Genomic DNA, 21249 nt, shown 5'->3' with positions numbered 1-21249 from the left:
AAAGTTCTAATAAAGTCCTTTCCTCTGCAGACTTGTAGGTCATCATTGTAAGCAGTGATGTCATATTTTGGCTGATTTCTCCTGCTCCATCGCCACGTTCAGCATTTTATGCCTATGCTTATGAAGTCCTGTTTATCTAACGAAGTCCCTTTCTCCATAGACTTTCATAAGTTTAGGGGTCATTTGCGGTTATTAAGGCATGGACATTCTATTGCTTACCCCAAAGCACTAGTAGAACGACACAATGTGTCTCACAGGACTTGCAGCTGTCCAAAAACATAATATTATTGTTATTATAAAACTAGAATTGTTGTTCAAGTTGTTATATTATATTACCAAAATAAATGAAGAAAGGCCAATACACGGCTCGCATGTCATCGCATGCGTTGAGTGGAATTATTTCAATGAAAGGGGTTATTTTACCTGAGTTATGGTGAGCTTAGGTTGTAAAACCATTTGCATTACCTCTAGGACAGGGGTGTCCAACCTGCGGCCCTCCGGCTGCTGCAGGACTACATCTCCCATCCTCCTCAGCCGGCCCCTTAGCTGAAAGAGCATTATGGGAGATGTAGTCCTGCAGCAGCTGGAGGGCCGAAGGCTGGACATTCTTGATTTAGGAACTGTACATTCTATCCATACTACACCAGATTCCTCCAAAGAGAGGAAGAGGAAATCGCTGCTCCTTTCGTGGACCTTCAGGAAATGGAAGTCTTCTGGAAGCTGATTCTGTTCAGGACAAAAATTTAAATCAAGTAGCATTTTTTTTAAATAAAAAAAAGGGAAATCCAGAGTGAAAGGGATAATAAATCTTAAAATATGCTATCAAACTTAAAAATAGACTCAATCCTGGATAAAAAAAAATGGTAAACAGTGTTAATTTTCTGATAATTTAAGATAAGTCCCCCCCCACACTGTGATATTGCCCCCTATCTTATCTGACCAGGCCATATGCTGGTTAATGGCTGGATCCATATGGAAGAGGAGCCGCCCTGGAAGGTGGCGCCCCGTGCCCTGTATGCGTCAGTATTAGATGTGTGTGCACATTGACCAGGGACTCCGAACCAACCAAGTGCATTCAATCAAACCCTAAAGCCAGGAAAGCTTCCCCGGTAAGTGCTTTTTATTGAAATGCTGTTCTGAACGCCATGGAAAATGCACAAGGAACCCAAGATGGAGCAGGTGCTTGAATGGCGGAGAACATGAGGTCATCCCCTGAAACTTGAAATTCAAACAAAGCTAAGTCTCATTTACAGTAAGAGCAGTAGAGATGCGGAATTCACTTAGGGATGCCACCTTTTGCCAAGCTCTTTCCCGGACACTCTGGTGAAAGAAAGGGGAGGAAAGGAGGGAATAGAAACAGAAGAGAAGAAAAGAGAGGAGAGAATAGAGAAAGGATGGGCAAGAGAGAAAGGAGAGAAGAGGTAAAAGAAAATAATTAATAGAAAGAGAAAAGACAAGAAGGGGACGAGAAAGGAAAGAGAAGGCTGGGTTAAAAGAAAGGAGTAGAGGGAAAGGATAGTGAAGATATCTGATAGACGACAGAAAGATGAGGAGAGAGATGAAAGGAGAGAAGAAAAAGGCAGAGGAGAGGAGACTATAGAAAAACAAAAGGAGAGAAAAGAGACAGGGAAATCCTTTAACTAACTGAGAGAGAAGACGTTTTGAACCCCTGGCATCGTCACCAAAAAGAATAATAGCTATTAAATCTACATCCAATACAGGCGTTCGGTTAATCCAAGGAGACATTCCATAACAACTTCCATTTGGAGAAGAATGTTTTCCCTGCAAAGCAGAAACGTGGATTTGTAATAAGTTTAAATGCCATGAAATTGTGTTCTTCAAAGGCTTAATGGTGCCTTGTACAGTATATACTAAAAGACTATCTGATCCCAAGAGCTTACACTCCAAAGTATCAAAAACACAGAGATTCTTCTTACAAATGTGTGATCTGCAGTGAAAGTGTTCTCTGCGAATAATGTATTTAGTTTGATATGGAACATTTAGTATTTACAAAAATATTGGAAAGGTGCTGTGGCTGATACTATGGAGGGTGAGAAAAGATTCCTTGAGCTCAGGATCTTTATGTAATATATATGGATATATATATATATATATATGGATATATATATATTTGCATAACTGGATAACAAAAGCAGTAATTCACATCACAGAATATAGGCATAGCATACAGCGACACGGTATATGCGAGCACTACATCAGCCCGTAATACACAAAGCGGACCGCTAGAGGGCAGACTGGATCCCGGAGAGGAGGAGCTCTGATGGTGTGATAACCGGAGCCCGGCCCGTGTGATCATCGGAGTACCGGGGATAGTACCGAGTTTGGTTACGGAGAGAGGACAGTCGATTCCCCGCCGATTCTGGCTGCAGAAGCCCCGGACTGATAGGTCGGACATGCCGAGGTGAGCACCGGGCACCCCTCTTTGTTGACAATGGTCTCTCCCAGCCAGTGACAGCTTGGTCTGCCCAGTGCTGTGACATCCACTGTCAGGGGCTGAGTCACTGCAGCCCTGTGCCTGCAGACCTACTGCCCCTGCGTGGGGCATTTATCTGACTGATGCCAGTTAGGAATATGTTTAGTGAGCAATCAGATCCTTCAATAATCAGATACAGATACAGCCAGATCACCGATCATTAGAAACCCAGTGCTGCCTCAGCCTGTCCTGTCAGATCCTGTATATTATATACAGACCTAACGCTGTCTGAGCCTGTCCTGATAACGTGCGGTCGGATCCTGTATATTATATACAGACCTATAGCCTTCTGAGCCTGTCCTGATAACGTGCGGTCGGATCCTGTATATTATATACAGACCTAACGCTGTCTGAGCCCGTCCTGATATCGTGCGGTCGGATCCTGTATATTATATACAGACCTAACGCTGTCTGAGCCCGTCCTGATAACGTACGGTCGGATCCTGTATATTATATACAGACCTAACGCTGTCTGAGCCCGTCCTGATAACGTGCGGTCGGATCCTGTATATTATATACAGACCTAACGCCGTCTGAGCCCGTCCTGATAACGTGCGGTCGGATCCTGTATATTATATACAGACCTAACGCCGTCTGAGCCCGTCCTGATAACGTGCGGTCGGATCCTGTATATTATATACAGACCTAACGCCGTCTGAGCCCGTCCTGATAACGTGCGGTCGGATCCTGTATATTATATACAGACCTAACGCCGTCTGAGCCCGTCCTGATAACGTGCGGTCGGATCCTGTATATTATATACAGACCTAACGCCGTCTGAGCCCGTCCTGATAACGTGCGGTCGGATCCTGTATATTATATACAGACCTAACGCCGTCTGAGCCCGTCCTGATAACGTGCGGTCGGATCCTGTATATTATATACAGACCTAACTCCGTCTGAGCCCGTCCTGATAACTTGCGGTCGGATCCTGTATATTATATACAGACCTAACGCGTCTGAGCCCGTCCTTATAACGTGCGGTCGGATCCTGTATATTATATACAGACCTAACGCCGTCTGAGCCCGTCCTTATAACGTGCGGTTGGATCCTGTATATTATATACAGACCTAACTCCGTCTGAGCCTGTCCTGATAATGTGCGGTCGGATCCTGTATATTACGGTATATACAGACCTAACTCCGTCTGAGCCTGTCCTGATATATCAGCTGTATTCCGCCTGTTCTGTTAATGGTCACACTAACGCACCTAATACGTCCTGTGCTGCCTCGCAGGGCGACTGGATATGGAATACAATGACAAACTGGCCCGCTTCCGACAGGGTCATCTCAACCCGTTCAATAAACCCAGTGAAGAGGAGAGCTCCCGAGACGAGGGCGAGCGGCTGAACCACAGGGGTTAGTATGGAGCACATAACGGAGCACATAACGGAGCGCGTACCCCTGGATAATTTAAGTAGTTAACACAGTTGAAGTCACATATTCATCTATTATTATTATTATCTAATAAAGCCTTCGGATATTTTTTACTCATTTTTATTTCTTTTTTTTTCAGACTCGCCTCCAGTTTTTCCACATTGTGAAAAAGACTTCTGCCCTCCAGACCGTGTAATGGACCTGGGGGTATCTGAAGATCATTTCTCCCGGCCTGAGGTGAGCAGAGGTTTAGTGCGGGTGTCCCTCTATCCGTCGCTTCCACCTATCTATCAGCTGATAGACCGTTAATGGAGAGACGCACAAGGCCTCTTTACAGCTGCTGAAAATCAGCCCATGCAGCGTTGTGTCCGCTAGACCTTGCTGGGAGGAGAAGCATACTGGGGGATTTGTAACATACTGGGGCGTGCAGAAACCAGCGCCGGAGGATATAATAATGGCAGGCGTTACAGGGTCACTGTTGTCCTTGAGCAGCAGCAGGCACGGGGTGACACCGGTGAAGGTGCCGGGTACATTCGGACAGGCATACCCAGGTGTAAACAGGACAGGCAAGTGGTTTGCACCCTATCATCAATCTCTTCTTCTTCTTGGAAGGGCCTAGTCCTGGCATCCGACATCCAGCAGCTGCGGCAAGCCATTGAGGAGTGTAAGCAGCTGATTCTGGAGCTGCCCGAGCACTCGGAAAAGCAGAAGGACGCCGTGGTCAGGCTTATTCATTTGCGACTCAAGCTGCAGGAACTGAAAGTGAGTACCGGGGATCAAATGTAGTGCAGATCAAGCCCCCCGCGCTGCGTGTTTCAGACCCGCCGTGTACCTTTTGTGTCTCAGGACCCGCACGAAGACGAGCCCAATCTGCGCATATTACTGGAGCACCGATTCTACAAAGAAAAGAGCAAAAGCGTCAAGCAAGTGTGTGATAAATGCAGTGCGTACATCTGGGGTGTGATCCATACCTGGTACACGTGCACAGGTGAGGCATTATTACCTGTCCGTGAGGGCATTAGGGTGGATTAGCGTTGATTAGATCATGGGTTAGTGTCTTGAACCTGGGGGTGTCTTGAGACCGTCTTAAGTTGGACTCAAGTCACGTCGGAACTCAATGCTTCTCCGTTGAGTCCTCATTAAAGTCATCTGGAACCTTAGCTGATGCTACATCTAAAAGCTGTCAAACCATTGTGACGGTATAAAGTCTCAAGTCCAAGGGACCGTACAAAGTTTATCCTTTGGGCATGATATATTTATACTAAATACTCAATTTGATCATTTACTAAGAATTCTCAGATACTCATGGTTACTTCGCATGGTGCAGTTCCCCCTCTATGGGCTCCGCTAGGAGTTAGTTCTCGCGCTCAGGGGCGTATGTGATGTTCCTAACACCAGTTCATAGAATTTTGGGTCCTTTATGAGTCTTAGACCTTTTAGCTGATTACAATTCCGTCCGTCAACAGGCTGCTACTACCGCTGCCACAGCAAATGTCTGAATCTGATCACGAAGCCCTGCGTAAGGTCTAAGGTCAGCCACCAGTCTGAGTACGAGCTGTCCATCTGCCCCGAGGCTGGGCTAGACAGCCAGGATTACCGCTGTGCGGAGTGTCGAGCACCTATATCTTTGCGTGAGTGTCTCTGGTGATATAATGTCCTCCAGCACGGCATCGGCGTGCGCTATAAATCTCAAGCCCGTTGTTTCATGGCCAGCAGGAGCGGTCCCGAGCGAGGCGCGCCAGTGCGATTACACCGGCCAGTATTACTGCAGCAACTGCCACTGGAACGATCTTGCGGTCATCCCTGCCCGCGTCATTCACAACTGGGAATTTGAGCCACGCAGGGTAAGGATCTTCGCTATAGTTGCTCTCTCTCTCTCTCTATATATATATTATGCGGCTTAAAGAAGGCGACAGAGATATTGTTCGCTATCCACTATTCTCCCGAGTTCTTTTGTTCACCAACGTACAGTGTTTTCTGTTCAGGTGTCCCGGTGCAGTATGCGGTATCTCGCGCTGATGCTGAGCAGGCCTGTCCTGAAGCTGCGAGAAATTAACCCTCTTCTCTTTAACTATGTGGAGGAGCTGGTGGAGATCAGGGTAAGGGATGATTACCGTCCAAGTCCTTGTAATGCTAACATTCACCCAGAGATCTGTTATGCATTATGAAGAACACAGGGTGTCCAAAGACACAGCAGAGCAGGTTGAACGATCCCTGTATTATTAATATAAAGATCATGTTATAACTTTACTTATAGATCCAATATACTGCCTGCGTTTTGTGAAGATCCTTGTATGAATTGTAAAACCATGCGATGTTCCAACAATGCAGCCTTGTTCTAAATTCTTGTTACTCCTTTCCATAATATTTCCCTTGATTTGTCCTTCTAGAAACTACGTCAAGATATCCTACTGATGAAGCCTTACTTTATCACGTGCAAGGAAGCTATGGAGGCACGTCTACTCTTACAGGTCAGAGGAACCCCCCCTAAAAAGAGAGAATTCTTCTCCATAAGAGAGACAACAAGCTCCATAATTAAAAAGATGGATTTAATGAGGGAAAGAGACCATCTGTCAGACAGTGGGCAACGTGATCTTGGGGTTAATTGATTGAAGCTTCATGTGACCACATTGTCTAACACTAGACATTCCCTGCAGCTTCAGGATCGTCAGCACTTCGTGGAGAACGATGACATGTACTCTCTACAGGATCTCCTGGACGTGCACAGCGGCCGGTTGGGCTGCTCCCTCACAGAGATACACACCACGTTTGCAAAGCACATTAAGCTGGACTGTGAGGTGAGAAGGTCCAAAACAAGGATCCGAGGGAAATGTCTGACTGTGTGTAATGAGAAGGCCGCGTGTTTTCTGTCGGTGCAGAATGGATGCTAATGAGAAGTGAGCAACTTGGTGTGGTGGAGCTGTGAACTTTGCGGTGTCTTTTGTGTCTTTCAGCGTTGTCAGGCTAAAGGTTTTGTTTGTGAGCTGTGCAAAGAAGGAGATGTTCTTTTTCCGTTTGACAGCCACACGTCTGTTTGCCAGGACTGCGCCGCCGTGTTCCATAGGTAAGAGTCAGGAACATTTATTGTAACGCAGGAATACTATAATGTTCCTTATTAATGGATATTCTTTGTACCTTCTCTGTAGGGATTGCTATTATGATAATTCCACCAGCTGTCCTCGGTGCACAAGGCTTAACCTCCGGAAGCAGACGCAGGAGCCTGGAGAGGAGACGTGGCAGTAATGACCTCCGGGGGTTCAGGGACAACTGTGTTTGATGCAACGTAGGCACTGAAGTATTGGAGGGGAATGTAGACCTTATAGTCATTGCTACATAGAAGCCGGACTTCACGATGTGCACCTGAAGAAGGAGCCTTTGTAAAAATAATGTAAATGCATCTAAACACACTACTGAATGTGCTCTATTTCAGTAACAGAGTGTATTCCGTTATGTGACCAATAATACATTCCAGACTGACGCACAATGGCTGCTTCCCATGCTCTACAAGTCGGATTTTTGCACTGTATTAGGGAGACCTGTGAGGCTTTCTTCAGCCGTACCGGAGGGTTAATAACAGCGGATGCATATTACTAGGATACCTATCTCTCGATATGCTTTATAGCCAGTATCTTCATAGATATAGACTTTTTCAGCTCATGTGTGCAAGATATCTCAAGGGTTTCTACATGTGGGTTCCTTGTTTTTCTAGCCCGTGAAAACTTACTTTTTCACCCCCTATGATTTACACTAAAATGTTTATTTATGAAGTGAGTTATTATGATGCACAACTGTACCCATAAATGCTGAGTTTTATCCAAACACGTGAACATTTTCTTTTTGTGAAAATGCAGTTTTAGAAAATTATTAGGGAAACTCCAAAAACAAGAAGCTGTAACCACCATCACGTGTATAATTGTTCCTAATTTGTATTCACCTACCTCATCGGAAGATGGCAATGTAAATCAAAGTGATTGCCCACTGATTTGCACTGTGCACACACAATGGTGAAAAATCATATTATTTATTTGTAAATAAATAATAGTAATTTTACATATTCCAGTCCTTGATGCCCCAGATACACATAATCTGCAGCTTACATGGGAGAAATGGTCAGAAATAAGAACTGGCTAATAATTTTAACATATGGAACTTGTATTCTTCCTTACGCAACCCCTTGTGAAACTTGAAATGAAAAGTATTGTACATAACCATCTGTTGCGGTATTTGAAGGGGTGTGGATAGAATTGAGGAAGGTAGTCATATATACTTCTAATTCTGCTTCTGCTTTGAGACTTAAAGGGATAGTTAAGTCTCGCTGGTCTCTTTGAGACATGAAACGGTTTACTATAATACTTAGGAATCTGTCAGCATCGTGTATAGACAGTTTTATAAACTATGGCAGTGTTTGGGTGCTATATTTTCTGTGTCTTATAACGACTGTGTTTTAATAAGCATCAAGCTTTGTCAGCATTTATTGTACTCTTCTTACTCTTACTTTAGCAGATAAAACCCCTTTATGTGCTTCTGATTCCTCTGTGGAGAACTGGAGATCTTGCCGAGCAAACCATTTATAACCTGCCTCCGGAAGACATTATGCCATTCTGATACCCCTCATTACCAGTTTTTTCATGATGCACATAGCAGAAGAACACAAAGGGGTTTGCCTCTTAATACGTCTTGGGCTGTAAAAACTGTCAGAAACAGTGCGTTCACATTAATTATCATTATTTATCATCACCACCAATTCAGGATAGAGAAAAACGTTATCTTGAACTGGTGTTATACCTTCTGTTAAACATTGTACTTGTAGAAAGATATATGAACTGGTTTGTGTAAGGCATATATTTCTATTGTTTTGTCTGAAAATTCTGTACAGAAAGTCCAACTTTATGGTTATTTATAAGTTGAAATCCGTGTATATATAATTTAATAAATAGATGCGCATTACGTCTTTGTCTTTTGAAATTGCCTGGGATTCTACGTGTTTCAGGGTTGCAGGACATCTTTCTGAACACCATGCCTAGGACAAGTAACTGTGTAAGAAAAACAAAGTGAGTGAGATGTCGAATGGAGATACTAAAAGCTTGTGTTGAGGTTTTTCATAAATGATGATGATGACCAGGAGTAACATGTTTCCAGTTTTCCGAGTAGCAGCATGTCCATTTTTGGCTTGATATATAGGTTGCATTCTTCACCAACGCTATTATTTTGGTGTGTTCTTCCCCGCATGTCCTTAAGACACCATTACACATAGTTTTCTACCGTAAATCTAGATTGGGATAACCTCTTTACGTATCGGTTTGTCTTAATCTGTCTGTGCGAGTTTTGTCAGACCCTTTGAATGTATAGACTGTTAAGAAGCGCTGCGGAAATTGTTGGCTCTATAAAAATTAATTATAATGATATTGGGATAATATTTTAGTTGCATAGAAAACATTTATTACTGTATGTCTCGTTCGTTATGTGGGTATAAGATCATATATGAGGGTAAATTGTCATACAAATGTTATTTGTGAAGTCCTGTTGGAAACACACCATCAAGATTCAGGGGTCTCACCCTCATCTGTTCCCGAAATATCTTACTTCTCATATTGAATCTAAATGAACTTCTGAATACGTTAAGCAAAAAGTCCTGTTATTACGCAATTCTATATTTTATACAATTACAAAAACTGACTTTACTTGACATATTGAAATTGTATGGTTGCGTTCAAGACGTAATTATTAGACATTGTACATATGGGGACATAATGAATATTATTATTACTATAGTTTGGGCCCAGCGGTATTGGGGTTATTACCCACAATTATCACTTGTATAACCCTGGTATATTGGTATATAAAGGAAATAACAGAATATATGAAGAATTGAGAGGTTTTGTGTTGATATATTTAAGATTTATAAACAGTAAAGACCAGGCAACAATTTAACAATTTATTATTTTTAATAATAGCACTAATATTTTCTATAATCAATGTGATAATCTGAATACTAATAGGATGTAATATTCATCTTCACATGATGTGGAACTAATATGCACAAGCCGCATTACAACTCGGGCAGCAATAAGCAACGGACACATTAGGACCCGTTATGAAAGCACCATAGGGCTGTCCGTAGGACGCCTGTACGAAACGAGATGTTTCTATTGGATAACATATGATGTAACCTGGTCAGGAATAGCGAGGCCTTCTCCGAGCTTGCAGGCTGAGTGACATTGCTTCAGCTCCATACAGAGAGATGAGTGCCGGGCTTGGGCGCCTGGTCTCGACCGGGACAATCAAATGGTCTCACGTCCTGAGGTTGCGGGGTTTGTCCAGCAGAGCAGGGCTGGGTGAGGTGAGGTGAAACCGTTACCCTTGTTGTGCAGGTTAACTCTCTGTATAAGAGAGACGGGGGTGCAGGCTTCCTTATAGAAGGGATATTAAATGGGGCGTAGGGTCACAATGACATAATAACAGGTAAAAGAGAGTCCTGTCAAGAATGGACTGTGCGGTGTATCCTATGTGATTGCAAAACAGTGTTCTGTGTTCCAGTGATGGGAGCATGCACAGGCGGGTGTCTGTATTAACAGCTATGTTTAGAAGTCAGGCACAGTTTGAGAAGTCGGGCACAGATCTTCACCCTGACATTAGAGAGAGGGAGCGGAAAAGCGAGCGCGACCTGTGTCTGGGTTTTTGCCTTAACATAAGAGATAGGCGAGAATGCGACTAGCTTCTGTATTAGAGAGAAAAGCGCGCAGGCACAGTCCCTTGGGTTCAGGCTATTTGGCAGAGAGGGTACATATTGAGGGTATTTGCTCACATATTTTATCCATATATATCGAGAGAGAGAAAATGTTGAGCTGAGCTAGTGGGGGAAGCATTAAAGGGATGGTACCCTAGAGAAGACCAACCATGGCTAGTGAGCGCTCTGGAGATGTAGGCTTGTGCTGATGCTTTCCACTAGCACCCTGGACAGTGGGAGCTAAAGATGTTGAGTGATGTGGGAAGAAAGGCCAAGTCCAGCCTGAAGGGATGCTGCAGAACATGTACCTAGGAACGATAATCTGAGAATGTCTGTTCTGTCTGAAGATGTTCTGGCGTCATCCCTTCGGGGAGTACCATACTTTAAAGAATGACAGTACAGCAAACTTCTGTAGACTTCCCTTATAGGCGGTATTAATGTGATATGCTGATGGGGATCTTTTTCCTCTGTAACAGCAAGCTGTTTATTGCTGTCTCTTCGTGGTTGAGCTTGGCGCACAGATTAATGTCATTTGAAGATGTCTGTGCGTGTCATTTCAGTTTGTGAGGAGGAGCGTTGTGACGCCTCTCAACCCTACATGGAAACTGACGCCAGCTTCGTCATTCTTATGGTCTAAACCGCCCAAAGGTACGTGGTTTTGTGCTTTTTGTCTTAGTGCTCAAAGGATACACGCTGGGGAACCTCGGTCACTTCATGTGGTTGGGTTTGTATACCTGAAAACTTCTGCCAATTTAATGTTGTTAAGTAACTACCACTGAATTTTGTTTTGGTTTCTTCTTCTAATCACACAGAACAGGGAGATATATTTTGTGTGTTTTATAGGGTTTGAGAAGTATTTCAAGAAAGACAAGGAAGGTGGCTCAGAAAACACGCAAAAAGCAGCCGGTAATAATTTGACCCTCACCTGTCCTTCTTATCATATATATATTAGCAAACGCTCTATAACCCTAGGACAAATCTGGCTTTATCACAATAATGCACTCAGTAGGTTTAAACTACTTTGTGTTCTGTAGATAAAGCAAAGGATTCCGGTTCTGGAGATAAAGGTGGGAACAGCAACAAGGATGGCAAGAAAGATGACACGTCGTGGTTTCAAAGGTTACAGAAGGTGTGTGAATTAAGATATTGAGTGGTACCCTTTTTGGACAATGAGTTATCGGCACCCACTATTTATCAGGGTCAACGTATGAGGTTTGCACCAACAGTTAATCTTTCCATAGTTCATCTTATTTTGTACTCTGTTCTCTGCAGGGAGACTTCCCCTGGGATGATAAGGATTTTCGAAACCTATTTATACTGGCAGCTGGACTCGCCAGTGGGTTTTTTATGTTTTATATGCGGGATACAGGAAGAGAGATCAACTGGAAGGAGTTTGTGCACCTGTACCTTGCAAGAGGAGTGGTAAGTGAGCAGGAGAGATTACGATCTTGCCCAGATAGCAATTTATAATAGTTTATTTACAAAGGGAGGATTTGTCTTATTAACAAAAAAAAGTCAGTTTGGCTCTTCTCTGGAGAGATTTCTAGGGACTTTCCCTTCTTCAGATCCCACCAGGAATCACTGAAGCTCTACTGAGAAAGATAATACATAGATGACAGGTGATGGGTCTGTACCCATATATTGTGTATTTGAAGTATTGCAAATGAGACAGATATAGCACATTCATAATTGTGGCAGTAATATCCGTCTGTAAGATACATTGATTAAGCCTGTCCATATCCCTGCTTTTTCCTGCTGTAGGTCGAACGCCTGGAGGTTGTAAACAAACAGTTTGTACGAGTGATTCCTGTTCCTGGAGCCACCACCGAGGTGTGAGCTGTAGAACTTAAACCCTGCCCTCGAGGGCTTTGCTTGCTCAGTCATCTGCTTTGCAGTATTGCGCAATAATTTTTCTGTCTATTGTTATTATTCTCTGTTGTGTATTTCATCTGTGATTCCTTTCCCTAAAACCAGCTAGGTATAAAATATATTCTTACTTGATTTGTTGATACTGGGAAACCCTTTACTATAGTTCACAGTATATTGCTTTATTATTTATTTATTGCAGGTAAATATTAAAGGAAAAGGCCAGTTAACGTAATTTACGGTATATTTAACCCAACGATGTTGATAAACAGTCCATCTAAATATAATACTCTCCCATGTCTGCTTTGTGGTCATTAGAACCAACCCATATAGTGAGTGTATCTGCAGTATAGCCTTTGCAATAATGTTTTTAAAACACTCGTGTGCATCTTACGCAGGAAAAAAACATTTCCCTTAGGATTGTTAATGCTTGAGTCAAATCTTTCCATCCCTTTTCTAGCTGTCCAATCTGTGCATTGTATGTCTTGATTGTCCTGCATTGTGGAACATGTTGGCCTGTTCTAACCGGATCCCATGATACCCACAGAAATATGTATGGTTCAACATCGGCAGTGTGGACAGCTTTGAGCGCAATCTGGAAACGGCACAGCAAGAGCTGGGGATAGAACCACACCAGCATGTTACGGTCATATACTCCTCAGAGAGTGATGGGTGAGTGACACTGTAGGAAGTAGTATATAAGCCATAACTTTAAGCCTGCCCCACCTAGTGCTTGGTTGCATACAGTTCCTCTTATATGTAGGCTTCTTTGTTTTACCAAAAACTGTTAGGAGGTTAATAATTATGAACATACCTATTTTCTGCAGGTCCTTCCTAATGAGTCTGATACCCACTCTTCTCCTAGTGGGCTTCCTGCTCTACAGCCTAAGGAGGGGAGCGATGGGTCCAGGCCGAGGAGGGAGAGGTGGTGGCCTCTTCGGAGTTGGGGAGACCACAGCCAAGATGCTGAAGGGGAACATAGATGTGAAATTTCGGGATGTAGCAGGATGTGAAGAAGCGAAACTGGAGATTATGGAGTTTGTGAATTTCCTGAAAAATCCAAAACAATATCAGGAGCTGGGAGCCAAGATCCCACGGGTGAGGAGTGAATGCAGAGGAGGGGCTGCTTAATACATATTATTGAGATATGCAGAACTAAGCATGGGGTAAGGCTGTATGGGTCAAGCAGAATGAATATGGGCAGAACAAATTACGTTTTGTCTGCATTATTAAGACTTATTGTTATTGCAGATGTTTTTGAATACATGTTAATCATAATATTAATGATATCCAGGGAGCAATGCTTACTGGCCCCCCAGGCACAGGAAAGACCCTTCTCGCCAAAGCCACAGCTGGAGAGGCCAACGTGCCGTTTATCACGGTGAATGGCTCTGAGTTTCTGGAAATGTTTGTCGGTGTCGGTCCAGCCAGGGTAAGCATTGTGTTTGGATTCTTTAGGAAGGGTGAGGATATCCAATATTTTTCTTCCCAACTTCACTCCCCAATTTCTCTCCCCTCTTTGGCACTTAGGTACGGGACATGTTTGCAATGGCTCGGAAGAATGCACCGTGTATACTTTTTATTGATGAAATTGATGCGGTCGGCAGGAAGAGGGGGAGAGGAAACTTTGGTGGGCAAAGCGAGCAGGAAAATACCCTTAACCAGCTACTGGTGGAGATGGATGGTAAGCAGTGTTGGTTTACAGGTCTGATAGTAAATCTAGCTGTATCTCCTAGTCACCTGGTTTTATATCATTTTAGCACAATCTTAATATACAGAATTTGGCAACAACAGATTAATAAATGCAGAGAGACAGTAAATAAACTTTTATTCCTTGAGGCATCCTGGAAATAACAGGCCATTGCCGCTCAAACTGCTATTGCATAAACTAGGATTTAAAGTGGATGATTCAAAAGTAAAGTAAGTAACTTGTTACATAATTATACTCCATGAATTTCAGGGGTGTAGTTACTACAATGAGTTGCCACCCTTGGGGAAACTTTAGAGGGTCTTTTAGCTAATGGCATAAGAATGAATCTTTTCTTTTCTATGCTCAGGGTTTAATTCCAGCACGAATGTGGTGATCCTTGCTGGTACAAACCGACCGGACATCTTAGACCCTGCCTTGATGAGACCTGGACGCTTTGATCGTCAGATTTACATTGGTAAAAACTATAATAATCCCTTGTAATTTCTCTCTGATGCTCGCATGATGCACCAGGCCAGTGTTTTACTTGCAGCATAAACAAAAAAGTTTAAATTATTAATGGTGCTGGTCGTATAAATTAATTGAGCCACTTTACCTGTTTCCCTCTCAGGCCCTCCTGATATAAAAGGAAGAGCCTCCATCTTTAAAGTGCACTTACGACCTTTGAAGCTGTCCGAAGATCTCAGCGTAGACAATTTGTCACGGAAGCTGGCAGCATTGACTCCAGGGTTCACAGGTAAGGAAGGGAATGGGGTTCAATGATGGGTTTCTAATGGTGTGGTTTGTGTATCACCAGCTTGTTTGAATAATACTTGCATGGCTGTTTTCACTACCTTAGGTGCTGACATTGCCAATGTTTGCAACGAGGCAGCGCTGATTGCTGCCCGCTATCTGAAGGACTCTGTGGTGGAGAAGGACTTTGAGAAGGCCATCGAGCGTGTCATTGGTGGTGAGAAGGGAATTGGCATCTTGGGTTCTGCAAGCATTGATGCACTTAATATTTGTATTTTGTTTTGTAATTAGTTCATGGCGGCAGTAACCATCTATTAGTAACAAAATATGTACTTTGTATGGACCAAATCAGGCCATTGTATACAGCGTTACATCAATAGCGTAAAGTAGGGTAGAGGAGGATTCCCCATGCAGCCAGTGTCGTTCATGCAACTTCCATATTGTGATCACTAGCTCTTATTCTCAGGGTTGGAGAAGAAAACTCAAGTCCTGCAGCCAGATGAGAAGCTCACCGTAGCTTACCACGAAGCTGGACATGCAGTAGTTGGATGGTTTTTAGAGCATGCTGATCCGTTACTCAAGGTATAAGCTGTTTCTTAGCACTTGCTGCATATAGAAATACAAACTTCTTGAGTTGATTTCCTTTTTCCTTTCCTCTCCGATGTTAGGTTTCCATTATTCCTCGAGGGAAAGGTTTAGGTTACGCACAGTACCTCCCTAAGGAGCAGTACCTGTACACACAGCAGCAGCTGTTTGATCGCATGTGCATGATGCTCGGTGGTCGTGTGTCAGAGCAACTCTTCTTTGGCCGCATTACCACAGGGGCACAGGATGACCTGAAGAAGGTCACACAGACTGCATATGCACAGGTGAGAAAGTGGGAACAAATATAAACAGGTACTGAAATAAATATGTTTAGAGAGATACCATGGCGACTCCCTCAACAATATGATTATGTGAACACTGCCATCAGTGGAGTGCACCCAATGATTTCGTGTCAAGTACTCACTAAAATCTCATTGGTGGGTGTTGCGTACGTAAAAAGATACATGGGCATCTTAATTTGCCTTTCTGTGACTTCTACCTCAGATCGTACAGTTTGGGATGAGTGCGAAGCTGGGCCAAGTATCATTTGACCTCCCACGTCAGGGAGAAATGGTTGCAGAGAAGCCATATAGTGAAGCTACAGCAGAGCTTATTGACCAAGAGGCCAGAAATCTCATCAACTCTGCCTATGATAGGACCATGGAGCTGCTTACACGGTACAGGGAGCAAGTGGAGAAGGTAAGCAACACCGGGAATGTTCACTTAGGCCAAAATCACATTTTTATTGGTATAGCTTTCTAACTTACGGGGACAGTCTACTACCTCAAGCAGAGACACCATATGCAAATGTATCTTAAAATACTTTGTAAAGTACTTTAGTTTTTTATTTAACCAAAAAAGTGTAATAAAGTTTAATACTCAGACGTCATACCCATAATCTGTAATTAGGACTGAATTTGTGCTTTATTGACATGGCCTTTATAAAATATAAATGAGGAGGCCACTAGAAAATGTGTGGGGCATGGATTAAAAGTTTATAGAATGTGGGTTGGACCAACACTGGATTTATTCAATGTTCTTTCTGCATTGTGGTAAAACAGTCCTGAGCTTATACATGGCATAATTAGTCTCGGGTTGTCACAATAGTCCGTCCTTCAGAAGAGCATTACATGCTTAATTAAAATATTAAATATTTGCTTACATGTATATTTGAATGTATACATTTCTTTGCATGCTGTAAAAACATGAGCACCTGTAACCTCCTGGCATATTTTTTGCTGTTAGGTGGGGAAGCGCCTTCTAGAGAAAGAAGTCTTGGAGAAATCCGATATGATTGAACTGCTGGGACCTAGACCGTTCGCTGAGAAGTCCACTTATGAAGAGTTTGTGGAAGGGACAGGCAGCTTTGAGGAGGACACGTCTCTACCAGAGGGTCTGAAGGACTGGAATCAGGAGCGGGTAGAAGAACAGGAGCCTAAGAGGCAGGAGAATACAGTCTAACGAACACTAAAGCCACAGGGCTATATATAATATATATATATATATATATATATATATATATATATATATTGACATCGCTCCTATCAATGGAACATCTTCTCAGGAAGGAAGACTGGTTAGAATGGGACCACAGTTTCCCCCTCAAGTGTGTCTCACTAATCTGCTACCCGCAGTGCCTCAAATAGTTATATAGGGGGAATTCCTACTTAATTAGAGCACTTTTTGATACTTTCAAGTGAGAATGCAGAAATAAACCCTTTGTTGTGATGTGGGAACATCGAGGCAGCCCTGTTACTGTTAAACTGTGTTTCTTCAACACCCCCCCCCCCCGAATGCCACGTCTGTGTTTTTAGCCAGAGATGGTCTAAAGATAAAAGCCGTGTTGTCATAGATGTAGTGCAAAATATGGATTTTATGGGAAAGAAGGATTCTATATAAAAGCTTTTGAAGAGCTTCTTGATAATGTAATAAATATACTTATTTAACAGGTGATTGTGTTGTATTGAAATGCTCTGGAGGACTGGCATGGTTGTGTGACCGTTACACAGTTGTAGAAAGAAAATGTTTTTTGTTTTTGTAGTTTATCCGTACACGCTGTAGCACAGGAAAACTGCCCCGGAGATGCCTGTATGAAGTTGTCTATACAAGTATAAAGTACAATGCGGCAGATTAAAGGACACTTTATCAATAAGTTGTGCTATGCATGAGGCTTATCTCCTGTTTAACAACAAGGCTTGAGTACAGCGGAGTCTAGCAGAGGCATATTGACAGAGTAGGTTCATTGGTTTTTGGAATGGGATGGCATGCTCTGATCATTGATTGCGATTGCATGTGTTAATCGTACGTGTAGCATTCACAAGTTCATTAATCATTTGTTTAAAGCACCAAAAGTTTAATCTTTACACAACAGCAATATGTCATCATAGATCAACTTGTTCCAATATTCTGACAGCAATCAAGTAAATGATGAATTTTACCCTGTGCTATGCGATAGCCAAAGTGAAGGGCAGTATTATAAAACTTAAACCTCATTGCAGTGCAGCAAATATATATAAATTTTGTTTTTAACGTAGGAAACAGGCCCCCTAAGTATTTACCAGGTGCAGGCTCTACGCTTCTAGTGAATACATTGGCAGCTTCTTTCTGTATGATCTACGGCTCTGTTCAAGTTAAGCTCCAGTTTGTAACAAGTGCTTTCTTCTTTCGCTGTCACTAGAAACTAAGCAGCTAGACCAGGCCTTTTACAACATTTTTTCTTACGCTCTTGAGTTCTTCATGAATTAATAGTCTCGCCTCCTGGATTTAGAAACCCCCTTCTTTTCCCTCCCAACTATATTGTCACTAATTAAGACACAATCGTCGCTTTTATACAGTACGTGTTTCTCATTCGCAAAGCAGAAACAAAGAAAAGACCTGAGAAACAGTGATGTAAGGACAGGCAAGAAACAATGTTTAGCACCCACAGAAAAGGTTGTGTATAAACCAAGCAGCGCCGGTTACTGACTCCAGCCCTGCGAGCGTTGGGTTGGTCTCATCATGTATTGATTGTCCTCCCCACAGTTTTCTGTAAGGAAGCGACTCCCACCTTTATTTTTTCAGATTAATTTTTTTTTATTGGTGATTTCAGATTCAGTGGTGATTTCTTTATGGATGCCCGACTTTGAGTACTGGCAGGATAGGCTGTGCAAAATCACTTGTAAAGCATTCCATCAGAGATTAGACAGTCCTAGCTTTGTATTTTGCTATGGGTGCAGATGGTAACAGGATAGCGCTACAAAGGAAATTCCGAATACATATATGTATATATATGTATTCGGTATATATATATATATATATATATATATATGCAAACAGATCAGTTCAAATACCTTGGATATTGAACTCCTGTGTAACGTAACATGGGAGCACATACATGTTTTTTGCCTTTTAGCTGTGAGGTTGAAGGAGAACCTATAACATCCAGTGCCCTTTCCTTCTATTTGAACAATCTGAATTATTTCTGAGTTGGGTTTAATAATTCAAAGATACAAAGTTAATGATGCAACAATTACTTGTGATGCAATGCAAACAGTAGGTTTTCTGCATTCTTTGAGTGGAAATGTATTTATAAAAAAAAAACTCAAAGCATTTTACAACTGGAAGTTGTAATAAAGTGCCAGTTTTTTTTCCTGTTTCTATCGCTTAAATTGTGTGTGTGTGTGTGTGTGTGTGTGTGTGTGTGTGTGTGTGTGTGTGTGTGGGGGGGGGTTCTACTCAATGTACTCATCGGTTTGTCCAGAATAGAACTACGCAGCGTTGAAATTGCAGTTTTCAGTAGACTTAGTAAACTCAGATTGTTTTCTTTTTAGCCCCATTTATTTGCAGACAGGGAGACATTCAGAGTGAGAGAAAGACTGAAAAAAGTATCTGCAAAACTGGTAATGGGTTTGGATCAAATCGAGGGAAGAATTTACCTGGGAATAGATTAGTAAAATAAGCAAGCATTTGTAGCCGCCAAAGCGCACCCATAAATCACCATCAAATACAAACGTAAAATAATCTACCCCCTCAATGGTTCAGGTTTTCAGAGTCTGCAATGTCTGTCCAACGAGCACATCGGGAGTTGCTATAGTTTGGCTTGGTTATTTTCTATTAAACAATGCAGGTGAATGCTGGACAGCAGTATGTAGGTTCTGAGAGGGCAATCAATTAAATGATTGAGAGGGCTTAATTACAGCCATCTTGACTAATTACCTTCTGTGATTCTTGCAGTTTCTACTTAATCCTAGGCAGCACCTTACCTGGGGCAGTAAGCGGCTCGTTAAAGTTGGCAGATTAGTTATCCCATTTCTATGCCATGCGTTAAGGGTCTGCTGTTAAATGTTTTGTTGTAAAGGGTAGAAGGCAGGTACTACCAAGTCTTGTTACATAAATAAATGGTTATTGTGACTGTTGCCCCTACAGGGTTAAAGCATGGAGTGTATAGAGGAACTCAAAATTATGATGAGCCTTAGAACCTTTAACACGGGATGGAATACAATACATTTAGTCTACCACCAAGGAAGGTGTACCCTAGTGGAGCCTTGAATGTCTACTTTTAATCAAAAACCAGTTATATTTGTGTTACCGTATTTGCTCGATTATAAGACGACCCCGATTATAAGACGACCCCCCAAAATCAAAATATTAATTTAGGAAAAAAACAAAAAGCCTGAATATAAGACTACCCTATAGGGAAAAAGTTTTACCAGTAAATATTAATGTAAATTATTTTCATGTTTAATAAAAGCTATGATTGAGAAAAATATATTTTTTAAATTTCCTTTTATTTGCCAACCTGCCCCCCCCAGTTATGCCACTCTGCCCCCAGAAATGCTTTATACCCCCCTATTTGCCACTCTGCCCCATGATATGCCTTATACCCCTGTATGCCACTCTGGCATATAGGGGGTTAAAAGGCATATCATGGGGCTGAGTGGCATATAGGGGGGTATAAAGCATTTTTGGAGGTATATAGGCATATCATGGGGCTGAGTGGCATATAGGGGGTTAAAATGCATTTCTGGAGGTCCAGAAATGCATTTTAACCCCCTATATGCCACTCAGCCCCATGATATGCCTTTTAACCCAGCATGTACTGGCTGCCTTGGCTTGATAGGAGTGTGATTGCTGTTAGCAGTTTGATATATATATATATATCAAACTGCTAACAGCAATCACACTCCTATCAAGCCAAGGCAGCCAGTACATGCTGGAACCTGGGGATGATAGCAGTGGGATTACAGCCTCCATATGCCATGCTACAACCCCCACCCCCCTTACACATCCATGCTATCACACACACACTCACACTCATTCACAAACATTTAAATACTCATTCATTCCCTTAATCACACACACTTCACACATACTCAAAAACCCTCCCCCACCCCCTCACCTGAACTGCAGATCTCCCACTCGCAGACTTCTGCAGGGGACCGGCTGTAGCAACTTCTCTGGCCCCGCCCTCAGAGGAGGGAGGGGGGAGATAGAGTTCTGTGAGGACGCTGCAAGCTTCCTGCCCTGCTTCTAACAGAAGAGACGCTGCTCGCAACCGGTAAGCAGCATGGCGCCAGCATTTTTTTGGGGTCTGATTAGAAGACGACCCCGATTATAAGACGAGGGGTATTTTTCAGAGCATTTGCTCTGGAAAAAACCTCGTCTTATAATCGAGCAAATAACTGATGGCAACAGTTAAGGGAGACTTGCATTTTCTGACTTAAGGCACAGATTCTGTACTAAACCTTGCACATGCATAATAGCCATTTAAATAGGAATCAC

The 21249-nt window shown here is 42.6% G+C and overlaps 2 protein-coding genes across 3 annotated transcripts; both read left to right on the top strand.

The window, feature by feature from the left end:
- The first annotated feature begins 2284 nt into the window (after positions 1-2284).
- Positions 2285-7753, top strand: DEF8 (differentially expressed in FDCP 8 homolog). Of its 2 annotated transcripts, none has more exons than XM_053448873.1 (12): positions 2285-2422; positions 3731-3853; positions 4011-4108; positions 4484-4633; positions 4718-4859; positions 5338-5502; positions 5588-5715; positions 5857-5970; positions 6262-6342; positions 6580-6669; positions 6826-6935; positions 7018-7753. In XM_053448873.1, exons 2-12 carry the CDS (start codon positions 3742-3744, stop codon positions 7112-7114), a joined length of 1287 nt encoding a protein of 428 aa, XP_053304848.1. In that variant the 5' UTR covers positions 2285-2422; positions 3731-3741; the 3' UTR covers positions 7115-7753. The 2 variants fall into 2 exon arrangements, with proteins under 2 accessions (XP_053304848.1, XP_053304847.1); XM_053448872.1 differs by having other exon boundaries at positions 6529-6669.
- Positions 7754-9957: 2204 nt separating this feature from the next.
- On the top strand, positions 9958-16991 carry LOC128467123 (AFG3-like protein 1). The gene is made up of 17 exons (XM_053448644.1): positions 9958-10211; positions 11159-11246; positions 11442-11504; positions 11633-11727; positions 11871-12020; positions 12360-12428; positions 13012-13136; positions 13292-13562; positions 13759-13896; positions 13995-14148; positions 14522-14629; positions 14783-14908; positions 15011-15121; positions 15371-15486; positions 15573-15773; positions 15994-16188; positions 16735-16991. Exons 1-17 carry the CDS (start codon positions 10113-10115, stop codon positions 16948-16950), a joined length of 2325 nt encoding a protein of 774 aa, XP_053304619.1. The 5' UTR covers positions 9958-10112; the 3' UTR covers positions 16951-16991.
- Positions 16992-21249: the final 4258 nt, after the last annotated feature.

This window comes from Spea bombifrons, chromosome 10, assembly GCF_027358695.1.
Source record: "Spea bombifrons isolate aSpeBom1 chromosome 10, aSpeBom1.2.pri, whole genome shotgun sequence".
NCBI lineage: Eukaryota > Metazoa > Chordata > Amphibia > Anura > Pelobatidae > Spea > Spea bombifrons.
This window is presented reverse-complemented; position numbering and strand designations above follow the sequence as displayed.